Source organism: Periplaneta americana, chromosome 6 (assembly GCF_040183065.1).
Source record: "Periplaneta americana isolate PAMFEO1 chromosome 6, P.americana_PAMFEO1_priV1, whole genome shotgun sequence".
In the NCBI taxonomy this organism is placed as follows: Eukaryota; Metazoa; Arthropoda; class Insecta; order Blattodea; family Blattidae; genus Periplaneta; species Periplaneta americana.
This window is the reverse complement of record NC_091122.1, coordinates 121,666,955-121,692,638: the sequence shown is the minus strand read 5'-3', so window position 1 is coordinate 121,692,638 and position 25,684 is coordinate 121,666,955. Positions and strand designations below refer to the sequence as shown.

General features: G+C 35.7%; 1 protein-coding gene across 2 annotated transcripts in view; it reads left to right on the top strand.

Annotated features, from left to right (window-relative positions):
* The window catches only part of wake (wide awake), an 883,946-nt gene that overhangs the window by 569,598 nt on the left and 288,664 nt on the right, over positions 1-25,684 (top strand). The window contains exon 1 of one of the 2 annotated variants that reach the window (XM_069828855.1): positions 21,874-22,098. The exons of the other annotated variant lie outside the window; for it this stretch is intronic. Within the exon in view, the coding sequence (XP_069684956.1) occupies positions 22,053-22,098 (46 nt within the window). The 5' untranslated portion in view covers positions 21,874-22,052. Of the gene's footprint in view, positions 1-21,873; positions 22,099-25,684 lie in introns of those variants that run through there. 2 annotated transcript variants of the gene reach the window in all.

Genomic DNA, 25,684 nt, shown 5'->3' with positions numbered 1-25,684 from the left:
CGACGCTGATATAACTTCGGCAGTTGCGAGAGTCGTTAAATAAAACATAACATTTAACAATTCCAAAGGATTTAGAACACAGTGGTACGGAGGAAGTCGTAACACTTCGTGTCCATATGAGGCTGCGAGCAACTCCACTGCATGATTCTTACTAATATTGGCTGATTTGATTTCCTGCAACACAACTCCCTTGATGGATATGGGGTTGGGCATGGTAATGTCAATGTGCCTCATAAAGTTAATTATATCTTTAACATTGCTGTTCATCTATCACTGCTATCTTGGAATTGCAAAAAAAAAAAAAAAAAAAAAAACTAAGGAATTTCAAGACTTTCAAACAGCAAACAAAAACACTTGTGAATTGTTTGAACATGTTAAGAAAGACTGCAATTAGTGTTAGCATTCAGGGGAGAATTCGCAACATTTATGTTTGCCTCAGAAAGCGGAAACAGAGATTACCACATCCCCCGAGTGGACAGAAAAGGTTGGGGGGACTGTCTTATTTCAAAAGGCAACCGCTCAGCGTGCGGTACCCCCTGACTTTCACGTCCGTAAAAACAAAAAAATATCGGTGGCGAGCGAAAACGTTTTGCCGGCACGGATCACGGAGAAGCACTGAACGTGTCGGCGAATGCCGTTGCCGGAGATGTAGGAACGCACCGCTTTGTCTGCAAGGCGAGGATATTTTATTTTCTCGAAAGATGCCGCCACGTCACGGAGAGCATCGTCACGTCCCGGAGATGTGTGAATAGACCTTAAACCTCAGGGTGCAGTGCAAAACTTCGGGTCCCTCCTCCGTAAAAGAGAAAAAAAAGCTCGTCCCTTCCGTGGAACATCTTGCATTGTGTGTACAGATACGAAATTAAAATTTGGAGCGAGTCTTCATGAAAGTCCACCTGCATGTAGGCAACAATTACACACGACTGTCCACAAGTAGTATATACAGGGTGGAAGGTAGCCTTTTACAATCCTTCATACACATAACAGATCAAGTCATTTGGGAACGTTTTGTCAAATATTTTTTCATACGACCAATAGCTATTGTAATATTTCAAGAAAACGAATGTTGCAATGTTGCAACGTTATAGACAGTAGCAGTGGTTACTTCGCGAGATCATTGCATCCCAGCATATTGAATGCCGCTTCAATCATCTACTTGGCAGGGGTTTTGAGAGGATGTACACACATACCGTTTTGTAAACAAAAACATCTGTGGAGAATGCAATCAAATCAAAATTCATGTAATCGTAACATGTTAATTACATGAACTATGTTAATCGTTATCTATGATGAAACGTTCGTTATTGTATCGTTTCAGCACTTAATTTAGGCGAACAAACACGTAGTTTCCGTTACATTTTAAGGCCATTTCATCAATAATACAGTAGAATGAAAAATTATGCATAAAACAAAATTAATCCTTTAAATACAGTATGATTTTACATTGATGATCACACAGTTGATGTCACTGCAACTCAATTACAATACAATGTTTGGGAGAAATAAACAACTTTGAAACTAAATGAAAATGATACACGTTAATGTGAGGTACACTGTTAAATTTTGTACACCATTCTTTACAATGTCTTTTAAAGGTATTGTTCAAAGTGTCCACCAGTTGCGTGTCTACAACTTTCACACTCCTGATCCAGTTATCTATCACGGTATAAGCGAGCAGCTGCAGCGGGCATTGTGACCAGTTTCGCCATAAATTAACAACATGCCCAGATACGATTAGAAAACTGTGGCATCTCGTTGTGTTTCAACTGCTTCGAACTGCACGTAGCCTGCAACTGACAACGAAGTGAATGTAAGCGTATCGTCCGCTCCGTATACATAGCTCGGCCACATGGTTTGCGTACGTAAGAAACAATCACAGCCCTGTTCCCAAGCAATGTGTACACGACTAGTAACGCGATTTATTCGAAATCTGTATTATTTTCCTTGCAAATACTACTGTAACATGGCCATACATGGCTTACTCTATCATTCCTATATTAGTTAATGATTTTTATGAGATAAAAATCCAATTTTGAGCAGTTTCACGAAGAAATTTAATCATAATTTCAAGTTACAAAAGACCATTTTTTTTTCGAAAACGCGCTTCTGGGAGCAAAATATTATTAGACTTTCTTGTTTGTCATAATTCGAGATATATCCCAGAAGGATTGTAAAAGATTACCTTCCACCCTGTATACAGGTGCTCTTGTTTGGTGCAAATGCGCAGTGTGTTGTAAGCAAAACATACAATAAGAGAGCTCCAAATTTTATTCCGTATCTGTACATGCTACAATTTGCAGGGGTGGAAACGTAGCCATTTCAATACTCTGCGAGCAGATTCTATACCAATACCCTGAGCCACATAGTACACTGTCCATTTAGGGCCTGCATTTCTCATTTCAAAAGAGTATTATTTTCCTCATTTGGAAAGTGATTTTGTGTCACATAATAGGCTACAGTTCACTGAACTTCACCTTAGTCTATTAAAATCCGTGAAGGCAAGAGTCAGTGAAAAACAATAGCACCAACTAACAACAACAACAACAACAACAACAACAACAATAATAATAATAATAATAATAATAATAATAATAATAATACAACTGCGAAATATACTTCAATCTTCTTGACAGCAGACACGCGTTACATGAATATTAATCGGATGTTTTTCAGTTCCTCTGAATGGTGGCATTCAGTCGCTACCTACGACATGCAGAGAATGCGTGTGTCAGAATCACAGATCCAGTGAGTGTCAGAAGTGTCTGGTGGACACCAGCGAATGTCTGTCTGCCTACCTGCATGCATGTCTGTCTTGACAAATATCACATAGGAAGTGACAGTGCCAGATATGATCAATGTTAAAAGTAGACAGACATAATACTGTTGTTAAGCCAAGTTCATAATAGGCCCATATATTGCGAACCGTAGCGTTACAGTTAACAGTGTAAAATCTCTAAAATCTATGATCACAAAATAAACATCAGTTATTTTGAGCCAACATCTGCACAATTACTTATAGAATTACATACATTATTGCACATAATTCCCTATAGTCGATTTCGCGGATATATTATACAGAGTGATTAACGAGGATTTACCGTCACTTACGGAGCTTATTTCCGAACACATTCTGAACAAAAACTGTCATACAGTATAAACATTTGTCCTAATCTCAATATTTTCAGAATTACATTAATTTGAAGTTGTTTGTAAAATACCATTATTCTTTAGTTTTAAGGGTAAAAGAATATTACAAATAAAGAATAAACTATTCAGAAGTATCATTTCTTTAATTAGCTAGTATTCTGAAGCTAAAAATTTGTTGTTAATTGCTTTGTACAAATTTTGTTTTTCAATTTTTAACTAAAAATTACATTATTCTTACGCACTTATCACAAATATTATTACAAATCATACGACTTTAGGAACTTGATTCTTTACAGTTTAATTATGTATGCTAATGTGCAGTCTTGAAGAATTTACAAGAGTTGCGTGGATTTGTAACAATTGTGTGATAAGTGCGTAAGAAAAATACAATTTTGTAGTTAAAAATCCAACAAAAATTCTGTACGAAGCAACTATGGAATTTACTACACATTTTTAGTTTCAGAATACTAGCCAATTAAAAAAATGATATCCCTGAATAGTTCATTCTTTTCCTGTAATATTTTTTACCCTTAAAACTAAAGAATGATTGTATTTTACAAACAGCTTCAAATTAGTGTAACTATGAAAATATTGGGATTAGGACAAATGTTTATATGACATTTTTTTGCTCTGAATATCTTCGGAAATGAGCTCCGTAAGGGACGGTAAATCATCGTGAATCACCCTGTATACTGTAAGAAATGAATGCTACAAAGACGACACATACTTTCTCCTACATTTCACGCGTTTCGAAATAACTGAGTTTCTTTGTCATGTTGCAAATGATGTAAATTGTAACCATGTATAGTTAATTTTCTAGAAATGTTTTTGAGATAGAACAACTGGCTTAGAACTGCAAGGTTTCGGGTTCAACCCCGAGTGGTGACGAGATTTTTCTCGTTGCGAAAACTTCCAGAATGGCCCCTAGACCCACTCGGTATGCTACCAAATTCAGTGCTGGGTCTTTCTCGGGGGTAAAATGTGCTCAGAACGTGGTACCTACCACACACTTCGGTCTAGTGCTGAGGTTATGAAAGCATGGAGTTCTACCTCCATGGCCCCTAAGCGCCATCATGGCATCTAAAGGGGTTACCTTATTTTATTATTCAGAAGACATAAATAAATTAAATAATTTTAAATGCTCTCAAATAAGAAGATGAACTGTTGTTACAAGCCTCCTGCAATGCTCTAACTATTTGAACAGTGAGAGGATCTGTCTAACGAGACAAAGACTTATTCTATTATTGTAAGTGAAATTAAAAATAATTCTGTACAGTCATAATTCATTTGTAGTAGGAAGCGTTTTTCATACGTTACCAATTTCGTCGCCTCATTTGTCACTTTATTTCATTTAATACAAAAAATCAATTCGAGAACTGACTGCTGAATGTTAAACTGAATCGTCATTGTGTGCTTTTCAATTCAACCAGAGACGTATTATTTTTTATTAAAAACTATTATATTCTATACACAGTACATAGCTCCCGTATAATTCGGCTTGCACATACTGAACATGAACAAATTCGTTAATTTTGTGAAATTACTGTACACTGACAAACGGCGTGACCAAACAGTTATTTACATAACTGGGACAGAAAGTGATACTTTCGTGTACGAGTGCACGAAAGACACTTTTATATTAGCTATGTACAATATTTTTGGCACAGCTACATGAAAGTTATATTTGAATTAATTACCTTATCAATTATTAATCACAGACTATTGAGATTTTTGTATGGTAGGAGTCACGGCCTTCTAATACTACATTGTCTTTATAATGCGTATAATTATTATAACTATATTATTATGTTACTATGACACCTTTGCGGTATTCGTACGGAAAAATGAATCTAACAATTTTGCCGTACGCGCACAGCAAAACAGACCTTTCTAACCAATAATGTGTTACGTAAAACAGCAGTTTCCATCTAGGTGTGCCAAAAACTATGTATATTTCCGGTGTGACTAGTGCAGAAAATTTCTTTCCTCGAAAATCGACATCACCACAGCAATATGTCCATATTTCGTACAAAAAGTAAGTCTAAAGGAAAGGAAAACAAATGAAAAAAGCAAAAGAAGAGAAGAGAAGAGAAGAGAAGAGAAGAGAAGAGAAGAGAAGAGAAGAGAAGAGAAGAGAAGAGAAGAGAAGAGAGGAGAGGAGAGGAGAGGAGAGGAGAGGAGAGGAGAGGAGAGGAGAGGAGAGGAGAGGAGAGGAGAGGAGAGGAGAGGAGAGGAGAGAAGAGAAGAGAAGAGAAGAGAAGAGAAGAGAAGAGAAGAGAAGAGAAGAGAAGAGAAGAGAAGAGAAGAGAAGAGAAGAGAAGAGAAGAGAAGAGAAGAGAAGAGAAGAGAAGAGGGGTGTGGAGGAGAGAATGGGAAAGAGGGGCAGGAAATGAAATAAAATTAAATGTAAGCAGAGAAGAAGAGAGGAGAGGATGGGAAGGGAAGGGAGAGGAGAGGAGAGGAGATTAGAGAAGAGGAGAGGAGAGGAGAGGAGAGGAGAGGAGAGGAGAGGAGAGGAGAGGAGAGGAGAGGAGAGGAGAGGAGAGGAGAGGAGAGGACATTGTGGAGAAAAATACAAGCAGAGGAATGGATAGGCTGACAAACGAAAAGACAAGAGAGAGGAGAGAGGTGAAAGGGAAAATAAACTTGACAAGTAAAAGGAAAAAGAGAGAGAAAAATTATATATAAATAAAGAGAACAGAATGGAGAAGAGCTGAAGATATATGGAGGAAAGAAAGAAGTAAAAACGACATCTTAATGGAGGGACATATTTACATTATTAGTCCTCCCCTACGCATGAATGGGTTTGTCTAGTCAATTAGCCGATGGCGAAAGCTCGGCTTATCTCTGCGCAGGTATGCCAGGTACGCCTGTGACAGTCGGTCAGTCGGACAATGCAGCCTGCATGCCAGAACGAACGTGGCTTGTGAATAGCTAACTTACATTCAACACTTTCGTACGTAAGCGTCTATTTTTCAAACCTGTATATCTTTTTCTTATTTCCATTTTTTTCATTATACGAAGTACAAGAGCAGTATCATAATTTATCACACTAAAAAAAAATTGTTTTAGAGATTTCCCAAGAAATACCCGTTCTCTGCATCTCTCATACTCAAAATTCATTTTGAGCATGCTATCTGTCTGTGTAAAGCGATTTATCCTAGTGTACAGACTACTGACTTGATTCTATTCATATTCAGTATCTACCAGTCAATTTAGAGTACCGGGTCTTTCCCGGGGGTAAAAGGCGGTCAGAGCGTGGTGCCGATCACACCACCTCCTTCTAGTGCCGAGGTCATGGAAAGCATGGGGCTCTACCTCCATGCTCCCCAAGTGCCTTCATGGCATCTTATGGTGATACAAAGAAAAAAAAAACCAGTCAATTTATGCGAGAATGACAAGCATGAAACATAATTTTCAATGCGATACCGATATATCTATCTGAAATCAAAAACGTATTATAATGAAGATGAACTCGAAATACATTTTAACGATTTTTTTTAATATACGCCCCCCGCCGAAATACTCTCACTTGACAGACGTCATGATTATATTCTCGTGTACAATGCTGCAACTATTACGATGGCTGGAGTCCATGGTTAGCGCGTCTGACCGCGAACTCAGGTGCCCCAGGTTCGAATCCCGGTCGGGGCAAGTTACCTAGTTAAGGTTTCCTCTGGGGATTTTCCTCAAGCCAATACGAGCAAATGCTGAGTACCTTTCAGTGTTGGACTCCGCCTAAGACGTCCACCACAATTGTCACTAAGGATTTACTGAAAAAAAATCCCAGGCCTGATCGGAACTCAAACCAGGACCGCCTGCATGATATGCTGGTGGTAAGAGACTCATTAATCCATCTCGTATCGGACTCTGGAGCACGCTCAAGTGACAGTCGTGAAAAGCTTGCTCGAGCAAGGCACGCGATTTACATGCGTGTAAAAGTGTACTAAAGCAAAGGTTATTACTTTTGAGAATGTACTGTAACATTATCTTGAGGAACAATAGACACACAAACCGTAAATTGTAAATGTTTCTGTTATCAGTCACTAAACGTAGTTCAGAGTAATGAAGTGTAGCCAAGCATACAAGACAGCCACAGTTCCGTAACTGTACCAAATCGGAACCATTTTTATATGAACTCTTTCACTGAAAATGGCTTCAAAAAGCATTCATAAAGTTATGACCTTATTTGATGTATGTAAGTTATTTAACTTTTATACAATTGTAGGGCTCAGAGCCAAAGGCGACTAACCCACAATTACAAAATGAGTAAATAAGAGAATCCTGACAAAAATGATTGGTTTCAGAATTTATTTTAATTGGTCTACATTGAAAAAATACAAAAAAATACCATTAATCTATAACAACAATGTATAGCTTTGAAAAAAGGCTTAATAATGAACAATACAAAATTATGGGTTGGTCGCCTTTGGCTCTGAGCCCTTCAATTAGTCTATTACATTTATGGAAGCATGCAAACCATTGTTGTAACAACACATTTCCTTTAAAACTAAGGGGGAAATATAGTAAATAATAATAATAATAATAATAATAATACTATAATTTTAATCGGTCATTTTACGACGCATTATCAATTGCTACGATTATCTAGCATCTGAGTGAAATGAAGGTGATATTGCTAGCAAAATGATCCAATGTCCAATGCCGAAAGTTACCCAGCATTTGCTCTTAATGGGTTGAAGTAAAACCTCGGAAAAACGGTCAACCAAGTAACTTCTCCCAACCAGGATTTGAACTCGGGGGCGCTTATTTCATGGGCCGATATGCTAACTTTACTCCACATCGGTGGATGATGATGATGATGATGATAAATGTGTTTTCCCTCATCGCATTCTTCTCTTGGATCAATTGATTTATGTTGTAAAATACATCTCCTTTAGTCAGAACGCTCTGATCTCATTAAAAAACTAATACTTCCATGTCGCTAGAGATTGGAAAACATCTCAAGGTATAAATACGACCGTCATCGAAACCATTAACACTACAATATGACACAGATTTTTGTAAGAAGTTTCTGGTATAGATGTAAATATTTAAGCAAGAGAGGTGAAGTGGATCATTAAAACTTACGAAACTCCAAGAGAGGTCAAGGCTCTGTGAATCAGCCTTATTCCACGCACCTAGGAGGAAAAATTTGATGCATATACGTAGATCCAAAATTGTTGAAAGACCAGTAACAGAAAAAAATGTATTATTTCACAATCCATTTCGCTGTCCTAACCTTGCTAATTTAGCGGAAATCTTGAATTGTTTCCTACATTGTTAAGTGCATAGGTCGATATCGGTAAAGGACCTAAAGCAACTAGACGTATGTATTCTCTTTTATTCATAAAAGTATTTCATTCATTCATAGCTTTCTGCCCAAGAGCAGGTCTTTCGTTGCAAACTCAGCATTCTCCAATCTTCCAATTTTTCCTCCTTCCTCTTAGTCTCCGCATACGATCCAAAACGTTTGAACGGAGCCGTCATTTTCGGTTGACTATGAGGGAAACAAATGAGATCGCAAAGCATTTTTCACAGTACCGTAAAGAATTTGCAGTTTGAAATGTTGGCAAACAAAGAAACAAATGCTAGAAAAGTGATAAAATTGTAGCGATAAACAGCCATGATTCATTAAAACATTCTTTCGTACCGTTTTATTCGCCAAAAGTAGTATGACGTAATAAAAGTGTAATAGTCTAAATAAAACATCTGACACTTCCTTAAACATCACGGGATATTTTCAAACTTTTACAGAAATAGAATTCTACTATTAGCGGACTTTCTTACATTGTGACTATAAACAACTGAAAGACCCTACCTCAGTCCCGTTACAACCCCAATGAAATGAAACAGATGTTCCGTCGGTTAACTGAAGGTCGTTGCCAGTTAAATGATCAGTGAACAGTAATAGCATTTTATGACATTCTGACACAAAGACAAACAGATGTCAAGATGGACGGGCAGACGGACGATCAGGGAGATAATCAGAGAGACAAGGAAGGAGAGGCCAGACAGTGGTGCACCCACGATTGTGGTGATTATGTTCAACTGTATTAAATTTGAGGGAGAAGTCACGTGTAAAAAGTATAGTAGGGCAGTATTTAAAGTTGTATCCTCACGTGCATCTCTTTAAACGGACGTTAGAGCCACAAGGGATTACGAACACATGAAATGAAAGTACCGTAAGAGGAAATCCATATGATTGCGTGTAACGTCTATAGACTACAGGAATTAGGGTAATGGATTAGGATAAGTAAATAACATTTACTGTAAGATTTAAGTGTGTCTAATGAAAATAATGAAATGACCTAAGTGTAATTTAGTTGAGACTCGAATAATAATAATAATAATAATAATAATAATAATAATAATAATAATGTTGAGAATAAGGTTCTTAGGAAAATATTTGGGGCTAAGAGGGATGAAGTTACAGGAGAATGGAGAAAGTTACACAACGCAGAACTGCACGCATTGTATTCTTCACCTGACATAATTAGAAACATTAAATCCAAAAGTTTGAGATGGACAGGGCATGTAGCACGTATGGGCGAATCCAGAAATGCATATAGAGTGTTAGTTGGGAGACCGGAGGGAAAAAGACCTTTGGGGAGGCCGAGACGTAGATGGGAGAATAATATTAAAATGGATTTGAGGGAGGAGGGATATGATGATAGAGACTGGATTAATCTTGCAGAGGATAGGGACCGATGGCGAGCTTATGTGAGGGCGGCAATGAACCTGCGGGTTCCTTATAAGCCATTTGTAAGTAAGTAAGTAAGTAAGTAATAACCCATTAAAACAAAATGACATCCTAATATTATAAACAGGTTGTTACTACATCGAAAATCGTGCATAATCGATTTATTATGGCAAGCGTTCTGATAAAAGCAATGACGCATTTGCTATGACTTAATACCGGAACGCTTGCGCATCTTGGTTATCGTTTCTATGCCTGATGTAACAAGAAATGAAATGCAGGACAGAAGGTAACGTATCATTTATTTCCAATCTTTAACAATTTTGTACCACTTTTATAATTTCACATGAAACAGTTCTGTGGTTTAGAGAAACTATATTAACAAAATAAAGAAACATTTGTAACATAACCTGCAAGATCACCCATAAACTTTATTCAATTCCAAGGCCAGGCGCAACTAATCGATACGACCCTCTGAAGACAACTTGTCAGCTATGGATCCCGTTATTGCGACAAACATTCACTCATGCCATAATCATCAAGATTATCCCCTTGTTGCATAAATAACTATTAAGACAAGTAAAGAACTGTTTCAAAGTCAGAAATAACAATTTACTGGTACACTGTGTACAAGCACATGAGAATATCGCATAAATGTTATTGTGACTTATCCATCTATACTATATATTGTGAGTAATGCCATGCTTGTGTTAACTTTTTATGGTTACTCCATGTATTGTGCTTACGTCTGTTTCGCGTTCATGTCAAAGCACATCTGAACAGCATTATTTTTAATTATATTGAAGTTTTCCCATGGATTATAATAAACTCTTCCAAGCAGATTATGTATATACGCGGATCCCTCTTCTGTAGATGAATAGACTCGTTCACATTTAGATTTTATTGGATATGAATGGCATAAGCATTTCCATGGCAACCGAAGTCGAATTTTCATTTCACAAAATCCTTTCAATGTTTCTATTATCGATAGTGTAAATTCGAATATACATGTCACATATAAAAAATTTTCAAAGATAACAACATTCTATTTTTTTACAGTATTTCAATATCAAATTATGAAATATATTCCGCGCCTCGTAGATCACGTCATACTTAAGAAACAGATAAGGAATTCCGGCATTTAAATTAATTACTTTTTTTTTTGGAATACCGGGCATTGTGAAATTTACTTTCACATCCGGAGAACATTCACACGTATTATAGGGCCTACTTGACTGGAACCATTTTGGATTGATGGTGGCAATACTGAAAATTTTACAATATGTCTATTTCCAAAGAAATTCCTCTTATTCACCGTCACTAAGAGAATTCTCACTGCCACAACTGGGACTACTGAAATTTTTGGTTTATCGGGAGTGAGGATTACTTCAAAACCTACTGTTATGACTACAGCCTGGAAGTTAGGCAAAATGACGTTTGTAACTGGGTAGATACTGTATATAAAAGAGTTCAAAAGAAGGGGGAAAAAACATGTTTCCACACATTTCGGGACGATAGGGCCGGTCTTTATTTTGCCTCTTTTTGCCTATTTTATCTTTCGTTGACTCTTTTAAGGTTTAATTTTAATGCATCATTTTGTACTCTTTTTGCGTTTTATGGATATTTTCTGTTATTGTGTATAATATTAAATAATTCAGCACAAGGAAAAAACTGCACGAATTCTGAATATACGTTAAACATATAAATGGAAAAAAACAATTCTCTTTTATAAATGAAGCACCTGTTACAAAAATTAAAGGGGAAAATAATGTTTTAAGTGTTCTTCGATATCCAGGATCTCATACATTTCGACTTTATTCCTGAGGTTCGAACTGTCAGTAAGGAGGCGTATGTTGCAATTCTTCGGGGTTTTCGTGATGCAGTTCGACGAAGACGACCCAACTTGTGGCAAGGACAGAATTGGGTTCTCCATCATAACAATGCCCCAGCACATCGGTCGCTCCTGGTGAGCGAATTCCTCGCACAACACAAAATACCTGTCCTTCCACAGCCACCATATTCTCCAGATCTTGCTCCAGCAGATTTCTACTAATTTCCAAAGATCAAATACCTACTCAAGGAACGGCGGTTTGCGTCAGCCGAAGAGGTGAAAATTCATGCGACAAGCATTCTGTGGGAAGTGATCAAAGATGCGCTGCAGGAATGTTTCGAGAAGTGGTATGGACGCTGGTATATAACAGTTTACACAACACCGACTTCAAAGTACGCCCCCTGGGCAGTGACACACTTCCGAGGTTATATCAGCGTCGCCGGTGTGCCGGAATTTTATCCTGCAGGAATTTTTTTACATACCAGTAAATCTACTACATGAGCACACTTAAATGCCATCGACCTAGCCCGAGATCGAACCCACAATCTCGGGCATAGAAGGCCAGCGCTATACCAACTGCGCCAACCAGGTCGACCCTTGGAAATGATCTGGCACCAACTAAAGTCTTATGTTAGTAAAAACAATATTACTCCGACTTGAGTCTAGTGTGTTAACTTCTGCGTGATGGAGCTGCAACAATCGATCCCCATAATTGGTCCTCCTGTGTTCAACATGAAATTAAAGCGGAAGAGAATTATATGCAGCACGACAGGACAGTAACCAAGAGAGATTTGTGATTCATTTAGGAGAGAGTGACGACGAATAGAGGTAAGAGAAGCAAAATGCTGTCATATTTTATTACACACCATTTCAGATTTCGCTGCGGATTTAGACACGAAACTCAAATTGACAATATTTTTTTCGGTGTCATTACTATTATTATTATTATTATTATTATTATTATTATTATTATTGAAATACGTATGAAAATATATTAGTTTGAAGAAGTTGACCGTAAATTGGTTCTACAACGGATCTTTATACACACAGTAACTCAAAATTAACCATTCATTAATTTGTGATTGATTGAATGAAAGTACAATTTGTTGTATAGAAAGAAATATACGATAGTTCCATACCACTGTGGGGAAGTCAATGTAAAATGTGACAACTGCGTGCCTAGAAATTTCTGCACGAGTCCCTTAATGACCGGGATGGACTGTGCGGCTAAGTTCTTCTAGCAACAAAGTGACCGTCTGGGGATCCTTTGAAAAATCCTACTATAAGTACTATATCTACACATGTTCGCGCCGAGTCTATACGCCTGGAGAGTAGGTCACATACTACACGCACAAGGCAGAGAAGTTGCCTACAGAGCTTGGCGTTGCCATCCGAAGTTCCGGTACTTTCTGACTACTAATATAATTAACAATATAATGAAAGAGATTTCGTAATTAATGGAATTTTTTTCCGTGACGCTACAGCCCGTGAAGGGCCTAGACCGACCAGCCGGCTGCTGGCCTCACGCCCACATGCCGAAGCAGAGGTGGACCAGAATGGAGGTATCGTGTGATTAGCACGATGATCCCCCCAGCCGTCATAGCTGGCATTCGCAACCGGATTTCGCTACCTATCGTAGCTCCTCAAGTTCATCACGATGCTGGGTGGGCACCGGTCCCATACACTGGCCGAAATTTCATGAGAAAATGTCTTCCCCCATGAGGACTCGAACCAGCGCGCATTCCGTAGCGCGAGCCCTAGGCAGAATGCCTTAGACCGCGACGCCACGGCGCGGGACATTTAATGGAAAATACTGGTAGAAGAATTTCTCACAAAATGTCTATTGATAATCCTCCATAAAACAATGCGCTTAAAAATCATAAACTCTATTAATCTATGCCCCTTAAGTTATTTATACTGTGTGTGTATATATATTTTTTTTTCTGAAATATAACATATTATAACAACAGCACATAATTTCAATAATTTATACTTAGTAGCTATATTTTATGTACTCTAAAATTTCTGTTTATGTTCTTGTTTTATCATTTAAGATTATTACATTTTGTTATCTATACTTTGTCAGACAGGCCACTCTGGTGGTAAATTTAGTAAATTAAATTAATATCGTTTCAATAACCTTCACGACAAGCTCCACAGGTGACGTCAATTCGATGCAGTGTCGATGGGTTCTAACACAATAACATTTCGGACGGTTATCCTCCATAAAATCACTGCGCTTAAAAATCATAAACTCATCAATATTATTTAATTCATTTTCAATACTCACGACAAGCTCCACTGGCGACATCAATTCGATGCTTTCTAACAGCAGCAAGCAGTTTCTGTCCGGTCACACGTGTGACAACGTGTTCAGGCCATGAAGTAACACCTGTAAATAACAAATAATTATTATAATAATTCAGCTTATCAATCCAGACATCGTGTGGAGGTTATGTAGACCTTTCGACACTGAAAATGATAGCTCTCCTGTAGCGTGAATTTGTCAAAGTGTTATTTGGCTTTACGCGTGATTCACATGCGGAAATATTAAGCATCGAGGTCCGAGGATAGAGTTAAGTCGTAGCAGCGACGTATCTGTATGTCACGAAACAACATATTCCCTGGCCTCGCAGCTATAGAAACCACTCGTGTAGTCCGGATTTGTGCGAGCCGGGCCTCGCACCTCGAACCTCCCATGCGTCGGTTCAGAAAAACCAAGGCTTTATGGCTTAGCGGTAGAGACGTTTCTTCTCGTTATAAAGACCGGGCTTCGAATCTCTCTATGTACTGTACAACGCACGCGTGTAAACACAGTGCACACGATGATTCCCGAGCTATTTCGAGGTGGGATTTTGTCTCTGGACAACGACCAATTTCCGTGTCAAATTGTGTACAATGGAATCCAGGATTTGATCACTGAGACTAGTAATGAAATTGTCTACAGTTTAAATATAAATTTTAAAGACGCTTTCAATCGCAGAGTTTATTCAATTTTGGTGTAATGAGAGACTGAGGGATATGATATGATATGATATGATATGATATGATATGATATGACATGATATGACATGATATGATATGATATGATATATGATATGATATATGATATGATATATGATATGATATGATATGATATATGATACGATACGATACGATATGATATGATATGATATATGATATGATATGATATGATATGATATGATATGATATGATATGATATGATATGATGTGATGTGATGTGATGTGATGTGATGTGATGTGATGTGATGTGATGTGATGTGATGTGATGTGATGTGATGTGATGTGATGTGATGTGATGTGATGTGATGTGATGTGATGTGATGTGATGTGATGTGATGTGATGTGATGTGATGTGATATGATATGATATGATATGATATGATATGATATGATATATGATACGATATGGTATGATATATGATACGATATGGTATGATATATGGTACGATGCGATATTATATGATATGATACGATATGGTATGATATGATATATGATACAATATATATTTCGTCACAGCACTTCTTTACATTTCTCTGTATCCGGTGCCACCATTAACACATTATTACATTAACACATTATTAGCAGTACACGTCTACAGAAATACACCAATTTACACTATGTACCTTTTAATTACTCGGTCTAATCTCCCCTTCAATATTTATCCTATATTTCCTTTGTTATTCTTTATTTGTCCACTAATCCTAATATCTTCCAATATTATATACTACTTTCAACCCCCACTTTTTTTTTCTAACTAATATTCACTAAAATCTGAATTTTACTCTTTTCTATACATTATCAAATTGTATTATTTACCCTATTTTTTCATTGACCTTTTCTACTATCTTTCTCTTATACTCATTTACTGTTCAATGTTCAAATGTTAATACTACTTTCTTACTGTCTCTTATTCAACTCTCTTAACACTTTTTCACTATTATTATTCACTTTTCCTGTTTGCGCTCACTATCACTATCTCACTTCTCCACTTATACCAAATCCTTCCTCACTATTCTCACTTCCTGTAAATACTTTTACTCTTTCCCTACACATTTGATTATACACTTCCTCTCTCCTTTATACTTCTCGAGCTTTTTCCAGTTCCACTTCAGTTGCACTTTTTGATCACATCCCCACATTTTTTTAATCGCATCTAATAACTTTGATTTTATAATATCCAAATCCTTAGCTGTCGCAGGTAATATAAAAGAATATAATGGATAGGCCTACTATTGTAATGCAACATAACTAGGTATACACAGCAGTCTGAAGCAATTTAGAAAATGAAATTAAACATCTTACAACTAGGGACTTATGGAGTAGGCCTAGACCTCACTATGAAATTGTTTAAATATGAATAAAATATGACTTCTTATAAATGGAAAGTTTGACGTTAATATGAAAATCGGCCTCGAAAAATAGTACCGTGGCGCCGCCAGGGCCCGCCAGGCTTGAAATACACCCCTGGCAGCAAGGTTCCTTTGAAGCCTCCATAGGCATTTACACAAGCGCCAAATTGTATTGCGAGGCGTTGGATATCGTCAGCAAGGTAAAGATTGCAGTAGGTTTCCTTATAACGTTATAAGTAGTCTGTCCGTTACAAGTTTAGAGCTATTTTTAAGGGTGCAAACAAATGAAAGTCATATGGGAGACTATAAGCTGGGTGGCTCAGAACCTACTGCTGTTAAGAATCGAATCACTGCTCGCTGGTCACCTTTGGACGGATTTGGAGTAGCACTAGCCATGTTAATAGGCGCCTGACATAACACACTTCCTGTGTACATAACCGCACTGTTCTCGATTGCTCTACGCAAGGTAACTATTACATCATATATTATGACTTATTAAAAATTGACTTACAACAGTATAATGGTGTTCATTATTCTTATGCAGATGATACTGTTTTACTTTTTGGTGGAAAAATCTGGCATGATACATATAATAATTCAAATAATGGACTTAAATTAATAAAAAATGTTTGACATAAATTATCTTCCTATCAAAGAAAATGAAACCATAATTATTCCATTCTCATTATCTGAAAAATCTAACAAACCTCCTACATCTATATTAAGTATTAAATTACATAACTCTGATTGTTGTCTTACAAAATGTAAATGTCTGATTATTAAGGAGTCCTCTGAAGTTAAATATTTAAGCATAATTTTCCACAATAATTTAAAATGGAACCTACACATTAATTACCTTTGTAATAAATTACGTAAAATAATACACTATTTTTTTTTATTGACGAATTACTTGTCAATAAGTTTATTACGCACAATATACTTAACTTTATTTCAATCGGTAATCATGTATGGAATTATAGAATGGGGTAGCTTATTTAAAACTAATTTTAATCCGCTTTATTTTTTACAGAAGAAAATAATTAAAATATGTCTTCATAAACCCACTGACTTTCCATCTCAAAAATTATTTTAAGACTTTAATGTTCTTAAAATCAGACAGATTTATTATATTGTATTGATAAAATTCAAACAGAAAAATCGAAATGATTTTGAATTGTTTTCTCATAGTTATGAAACAAAAGGTATGAATTCTTCAAGATTGCTTGAACCAAAATGCAACACTGCTACAATATTTAATCATAGTAGTAATTTAGGCCCAAGAATATATATAACAAATTTATATTTAAATATCATAATCTTGTCAATTCTAATAATTCTAGTATTAAATTTAAAAAGTTATCTATGGATTTTATAAATAATGAAATATTGTACGTAAATTTAAATGTATATATTCTTGTTGTGTAGTAGACATAAGACAAATAATTGTATTATATACTTCTTAATTTCAATTCAGAAATCCGCCCCTGAGCACGAGTTCTACTCTTTCATGGATGAGCTAAAGTTTTATCTGTTTATAGGCCTATTATATTTTATGTTACAATTATCAGCAAAATAAATACATAAATAAATATACACTGATTATACTTTCATGAAAGCAGACCACGAGAGGCGGGGCAGACGGATTTCATTTGATCATGCTTCGTAGTTTATGGGTCACTGTTACAGTTAACATGAAATGTATCAATTAAGTAGTGATTTGAACAGGAATAACTATCACACGGTACACATATGAATAAGTTGAGTGTTGTAAACTGATTTGCATAAAAATCTTCTGTGATTAACTTATTCTAAAATCAAATGAATATTCTACTGGAGTCTTAAATTGGCCCGTAAGCGTTTCGAATTACCCAGACTTGAAAACAATATGACATTTTATTTAGCGAGGTAGACTGAATTGAAAATGTTTGCAATCCTGGATACGGATGGAGTTATCACGATGCGAGACCTTGATGTCATCAACGGAAATTTCTTATCTACAAGAAAATCCTTATACATTCGGAAGATTCCACACTAAATGCCTAACCATAAAAACTGCAGAAAATTATTTCCTTTCTCTCCGCTCACTTATACTAGCATAACGTAACCCCTCACACTTAACACAATATACTCAAATATATTATGTTTATATACTTTTATCAAATCAACATCTTTCATAATGACACTCGATTTTGACACTCGCTAGTCATCTTGTTAGTTAGGAGCAACTGAGACTACTCGAATATAAAGTCAGCATCGTATATAAGTTTATTATTATTATTATTATTGTTATTATTATTATTATTATTATTATTATTATTATTATTATTATTATTATTATTATTATTGGACAGCAGATTAAGAAGGAAAATTACATTATAATAAAGCCCACCAATACGAAGGAAGAAGGAGAGACCTAGAGTCAACTGGGAGATAGACATTAGCATGGAAAACCAAATTTGAAAAACAAAAATTGTATGAACCGTGACTCGTGGAACTGGAAGCTGTCAACAACCAGATGAAGCCGATGTACGTACGGAATAAATCCCAAATTATTATTATTATTATTATTATTATTATTATTATTATTATTATTATTATTATTATATCATTGAAGATGGTCAAGCCTATGATGAAGATACCGGAACATCTATCATTTTCTAGGAAAAAATATATCCATTGTACACAAATATCAAGCTGTTTTCTTTCGCGAAAAGTAGATAGTGTGCTGATATAAGATTGAGTTCCTTCATACAGAGATAGGTATATACAACTTTTTCATTAACATTTTTGTAAAATGAAATAGTCCTATCCACCCATCCATCTCTCCAACCGTCCAATCATCTTCTGTCTTTAAAATATGGAGACGAACGATGTGAGCATATTACTGAGCTAAAATAATTTCCATAATCTTGTAAAAATTACAGCTAACCCAACTGCAAACTAACATTTAAAACAGTGTAGTGCTAAATAAAAATTTAGTAAGAATATCAGAACCAGGTAACGTCCATTCTAAGTTACAGTATATTTAAGAGATTTTAACCCGATACCTGACGGTCATATTACAAGGAATAACTCACCATGGGAGATAATTTGAGCCACCCTTCTCTAGAAGTAGACCATTGCCCTAAAGCAGGGATACATAACTGGCGAGAGAGGGGTGAAAGCATGTGGAAAGCGTTTGTTCCCCGTCCACAGCCCACCGGCATTGAATGACGTATCTGTGTCCCGTACGCAATCACATAAGACAGACAATGAATACAAATCCCCTACCCTACCAAGTCAATGACGCATGGGTGAAAAGAAGAGATGAGGGACATATTTTGGCTTGTGACGTACGCCACAATTGGCGTCCTGTTTTGTAGGTCTGCTCTAAAAGGATTCTTGGCTATCTATGATCTTTAAAGGAGATGGTCAATAGATGGGATCTCAACGTGGGTCATCACGATGTCTGATCTTCACTTAAGGAGGGAGACGGGTGAAATTTTGGTCATATTCACTAAAAAATAATGTCTGTGTCTGTGCGTGTGTGTTAAGAATGATCAGCAATCTCTTCTTTATACGTTGAGCAAATTTCAGTGATCTGCAGCGCTTGGAAGCATACGAATTGCGCCATATTTAAATGGCTGTACCCTTGAATTTGAATTCCATGCAAAATTTTACAAGCTGTTTTCTGACATTTCGTCATATTCAACGAGAAAAGGTTCTTACAACTTTGATGTTAGGAACATGAAATGTTCACTGCATGCTCTTTATAGTGTGGTTAACAAAACACAGTAGCCTTTCTTGATATATAAAATAAATACTTTCGAAATTAAAGAACAAAAAAAATACATATTTAGTGGATACAAAATTTAGTTCACAGCTGTGGAGTAACGGTTAGCGCGTCTGACCGCGAAACCAGGTGGCCCTGGTTCGAATCCCAGTCGGAGCAAGTTGCTTGGTTGAGGTTTTTTCCTGGGTTTTCCCTCAAATCAAAATGAGCAAATGCTGGGTAAATCGGTGCTGGACCCATTTCTCACCGGCATTATCACCTTCATTTCATTTAGACGCTAAATAACCTGAGATGTTAATACAGCGTCGTAAAATAACCCACTAAATAAATAAATAATAACTAAAAATTTAAATTTTGAATTTGCAAATGCCTATATATACTTACTTACTGGCTTTTAAGGAACCCGGAGGTTCAAAGGATAAATTTCCAATTTTTATATTTCCATTTCGTACAATATTCTGGTCACGATACATAATCAAAAAAAAAAAATATATATATATATATATTATATCTTTTTAACCTTTTCCTCATTTAGAGATGTAAATTTAAAATTCTGGATAGCTAGTTCTCTTCTAACCTTATGAAAGATTCATCTGGTCATAATTAAACTTATATGCATGAATAGGCCTACTTACGAATTTTTAAAATCTCAATAATTCAAAAATCCATTAACTTGAGCATAATCAAACTTATATATAAGAATGCACATAGCAAGGGGATGAAATGTACAAGATATGAAGTATCAGCCTTAAAATTGCAGAAAATAGAAATTTCACCCATCACCCATCTTAAGAAATCAAGAAATACCATATTCGCAGCGGATAAACATCCATTTACTATACGAGATTCGAACTCAGAACTAAGAGTTCCACACAACATCAAAACTGTCCCTTAAACATTGCATGCACCACGGCCAGCCGTCTAATAATAGCTAATTACTACGTAAATATTGCTGAAGAATGTAATAAACATACCACCATTCATTCGCACTGGACTTTACTCCAACGCATTACTCGCGTAGTTTCGTACTCCACTTTTTGTGTGACGAAATTTCGTACTACGCCGTCATTTGCCTAAGATAAATAAGGGTGTGCCGTATGTCAGAAACGATTGCGGAACACTAGAGAAAAACAGAACATTGTGCAAATCACGAGGTAGGCGAACTCCATTCATATGTTTTGTTACCAACGCAACACACGAGGTTTCGCGCCTCTTGTAACCAGGCAACCAAGCAGGTATATTCTTACAGAAGGGAATGAAATCAAATTAGCACTACCGTCAGCTGGAAGCAGTCAATGTTTGGCTACCATGTCTTAGAAGCATCATGCAGACACGAGACAAAAAGAGAGGGAAAGAGAGAGAGAGAGGGAGAGAAAGTTTTTCTTCTTTTTTTGTTAATGGCATGTCAGCAGACGGAGTGGGGCGAAGGGCGAAGGAAACTGGATGCAACGTTCTGTTGTCCTGCCTACTATAGCCGACTGCCAGAGCGCGTTCGGTTACACCCGCTAGTGGCTTGGTTCATATACCTGTTGTCTACCTGCCGAGTCGCCAACAAAGAAAGAGCCTAGTTTTCAGTTACAAACAACGTTTTTATACAACCTACGAGCAGAAACCCATGTTCTCACGTGTAGTTTAAGTGATGGTGACTATGTTTTTGAAAAGGTAATACACACAGTGTCACATCTCGGCCTAAAAATGTGAAAATTAATGTGAAAAGTGAATGTGTAACAGGTGAAATCGGACTATAAACAGTTTCTTCCCATTTTGTGTGGGAAAATTGTCAGAGTGAGAGAGTGTTTTGTTTTCTAAGCGAATATAACGTTATCTTTGACACTTCTAGGCGACGACGGTTTGTTTCCAGCTTGCTTATAACGAATGGGTTACCATGGTCACATGTCAACAAAACAATGTGGTTCCTTCGTGTGATCAGACAAAGTTTACATCTTATTTTCTGTAATTTCTATACAAAAGAAATTATATTTCAGCGAATAACGTAACTAGAAATTTGTTTATATGTGACTGTTAGGTTACAATATGGCTTATGGATCAGGTTATTGTGAAATGTGTACAAAGAAGTGGTGACTACAGCATTGTGTTTACTTTCAGTATCTGCCAACATGTAGGCTATTGTACCGTCTATATACCTATATTCAAAGACTTTGGTACAATGAGTTGTGGTATATGTGAAGTAATTGTGTGTGTAAGTTACAAAAACATTGTGATGCTTCCATGAGAGGCGTATCTTGCGGTGCAAGCCTTCGAATCAAGGTTTCAGGTAAGTTTTCAATTTTTTCAATCACTTACATAATAATTCACAAATTTGTAAAGATGATCACGGTGTTATTTTTTAAATAATTCCACACATTACTGCAATACTCATACACTATAATTAATACTCTCCAATAAAGAAAACAGTTATTATTAGATTACTAATTATAATTCTAACGAATTTGACAGTAAAATTACATAATATTGTGTATATTTTTAACCCTTAAATTGACAATGTGTCCTATAGGATACAACAGGTTAATAGGCTATATGCTATAATTTAATAGACAAATAGAAAAAAAATATATTTGTAGGAAAATTAAAATTTCACAATACTATAATATTGTACAACACATAAAAATATGGACATAGCGATAGTTGTTTTCTTTACGGTCCGACAAGGTTTAATAAACCAGTGTGAGAAATGAAGCTTTGCCAAGTTAAGGGTTAATACACTCTTCGTGTCAGATTATTACTTTCTATATTACAGAAACACATTTAGGCCTAATTGAAGGGCTCAGAGCCAAAGGTGACCAACCCACAATTTTGTATTGTTCATTATTAAGCCTTTTTTCAAAACTATACATTGTTGTTATAGATTCATGCTATATTTTTGTGTTTATTAAATGTAGACCAATTAAAATAAATTCTGAAACCAATCATTTTTTGTCAGGATCCTCTTAATTTCAACCCTTATTTACTCATTTTGTAATTGTGGGTTAGTCGCCTTTGGCTCTGAGTCCTTCAATTATAGGCTAAATGTTTCCATGATAATGAATAAAAATACATTAATGTAAGAATTTTTTTTAAATCAATGAAATAAAATTAATTAATCAAAATAGATTACATTGCAATAAATTAAGAGTAATTTAAAATTAATTGAATTAATTGGAAATAAATGTAAGAAAGGTTTACAACGAAATCAATGTAACTATAATTCAGGTTTCACGAAATATATTACAATTCTTCCATACGATTTAACAAGACATAATTATTTGCAGACAGTAATTATACACATAAGAAAATAAAAAAACGTTATAATTACAGAATTCTGGCACAAGGTATGAAATTTTTTACAGCTAATTTTGAACGAGTAGATAAATACATACACACAGAATACAGGCTCTGAAATGAAATTTCTTACAGAAAATTTTTGTTAGAATTGTTAAGTGGGTCAGAATATAGCCTACATTAGAAACAAAACAATAGAGGAATTGAAAATAAAATAAATAGCAACAAGGGTAAAAACGAAAAAGACAGACATTAATCGAATGTAGAAAAGAAGATGAGTCCCAAAGAAATAAACATAAATAATATATATGAACGAACACCGGACAAACTGAAGCTATGTTTCCTAAGTTGTCAAAATAATGTATGGCATAAACCATGACAGAAAATGAAGAAGAATTACTTAGAATAAATATTTGCTATCTCTAGTCTTTGTTAAGATAACAGTTTTGATTTACCTCTAGTGAAAATTAGTAATATAGGGGTCAGTAATTTAATCTAATTACCAACATGTTTAGTTATACGTACAAAAGAAGGGCAGGAATTTGCTCATAAACTCTATTCCAACTGCAACTGCATACCGTTAACTTTTAAACTGTACGTTCTCCATAAATTGTGCAGTATTGCACGCCTTCCTTTAGGAAACTGTTTTAAGGATTATAATTTCTTCATATTATATATATATATATATATATATATATATATATATATATCATGTGTGTGTTAGTATATTAGTATTAATAGTTCTGAAGAAGACCACTAACAGGTCGAAACATGTGAACCAGGTACGATAGAATTTAACACGAGAAAGTCATATAATGCATATTCCGAAATATTTATTTATTTAACCTGGTAAAGGATAAGGCCGTCAGATCTTCTCTGCTCCTCTACCAGGTGACTACAACTACAATATGAAGGATAAAATTACAATTAATATTAAATTTACATTTACAATTACAATAGGAATCAAAGTACGAAAAGATTACCTGATTAATGAAAGCTAGACAATTTAACATAGAAGTTAAGAACAAAGAATATTTTTTGTATTTACTGAATTACAAATTAAACCTAGAATAACAAAATTGTATAGTGATGAAATTACCGGATATTGAAATATTTTGTGATAGGTTGAGAGAACTATTTACAATAAACCATGTCTGAACGAGTCTCAATTGCTGACCAAGTGTCTAGTAAGTTTGCGTTTGAATTCAATTATGAATAATTTCGAGGGAAAAATTATTCAAATCAACTTTACAGGGAGTTATACCTGAAAGCTCGATTTGCGAATTGAATTTTATTTCGACAGTCCCTAATGCTAGCAGGAGGCGAATTCCAGAGTCATAGCAGGGCTATTGTGAAAGAGGATGAGTATGAGGAGGTGCGATGGAATGGTGTGTGTATGTGTGTGTGCGTGAACGCGCGCGTGTTCAAGCATACTGAAGTCATTCAATGCCACTGTCAGTGATATGTCACATAATACAATTTTTTTGGTTTATTTATACGCGCCTTAACATGTGGTCATATCGCGTGGGAGATTTTTGGACATATCATTAGGCCGTTGTTACCATCGTTGAGTTCCTGTTTCCATTGTAATGTGTTATAGATGGCTTGTGTTCATTAACTGATTTTAGATCTCGATCAATGTCTATGATATTGGTGATTGAGGCGGTGATGAATCAGAGTATGTAAATTTCCAATCCTGCATTTGTCTGTGTGACTGAGGAAAACCATTAAAAACAGTAACAATAGCCGCCCACGGGGTTTGAACTCGGGACCTCGCGAATACGAGTCTCAAACGTTACCGCCAGAGCCAACTTGCTCGGTAATACAAAATTACATCTTCATGAATTGTTTAAATAGTACGTAACAACTAATTCAATTGTTTCTTTTCACTACTTTCACTAAAGGAATTCCGCTGTTCGACAGTTCCAAGCGTTCCAATAGACAGACCATTTTTTTAGTTGGAAAGTTGATGAAAAATTGCTTAAAAATATTTCAAGAACACATACATTACTTTTTTCACGATAGTCTGTTTTATCGTCGTTACAGCAAACGGACGTCACGATTGAAAGCTAATTTTCCTGAATTCATAGTTGTCAACCTAGATAAGTATGTTGAAATATTACAAACTACCCATTCCCGTGCGCTCGCTGCAGTTGTTAGAAATAAATATTGACTTAAATCTAAATACAGTTTTGTAATGACTCAGTGAATAATAGCTTTTTGTATGTTGTAAGTCGTTTACTCATGAATCATTTTGAAAGTTCTATTTAAAAATATGAATTTAACTGTTATTATCATGCAATACTTCCTGGAGTTGTTCAGTCAATTCTACTTTTAAGATTGATACTATATTAGACCTAATAGACAATTGGTCAGGGTTTGAAATGAAATATACTTGTAAGAACTGAAGGCTCTTACTTTCAGCTGAAAAAAGATTTCCAATTAAATGATAAGCCTATGCTTAACTTTAAGGGCCATATTCATAGACATTCTTAGTGCAGGCTTCCGGTGGATGATCAGCGAACTAACGTTTTTCGTATTCATAAACCAGTGTTAGCGATATGATATGAATCCTGTACAAG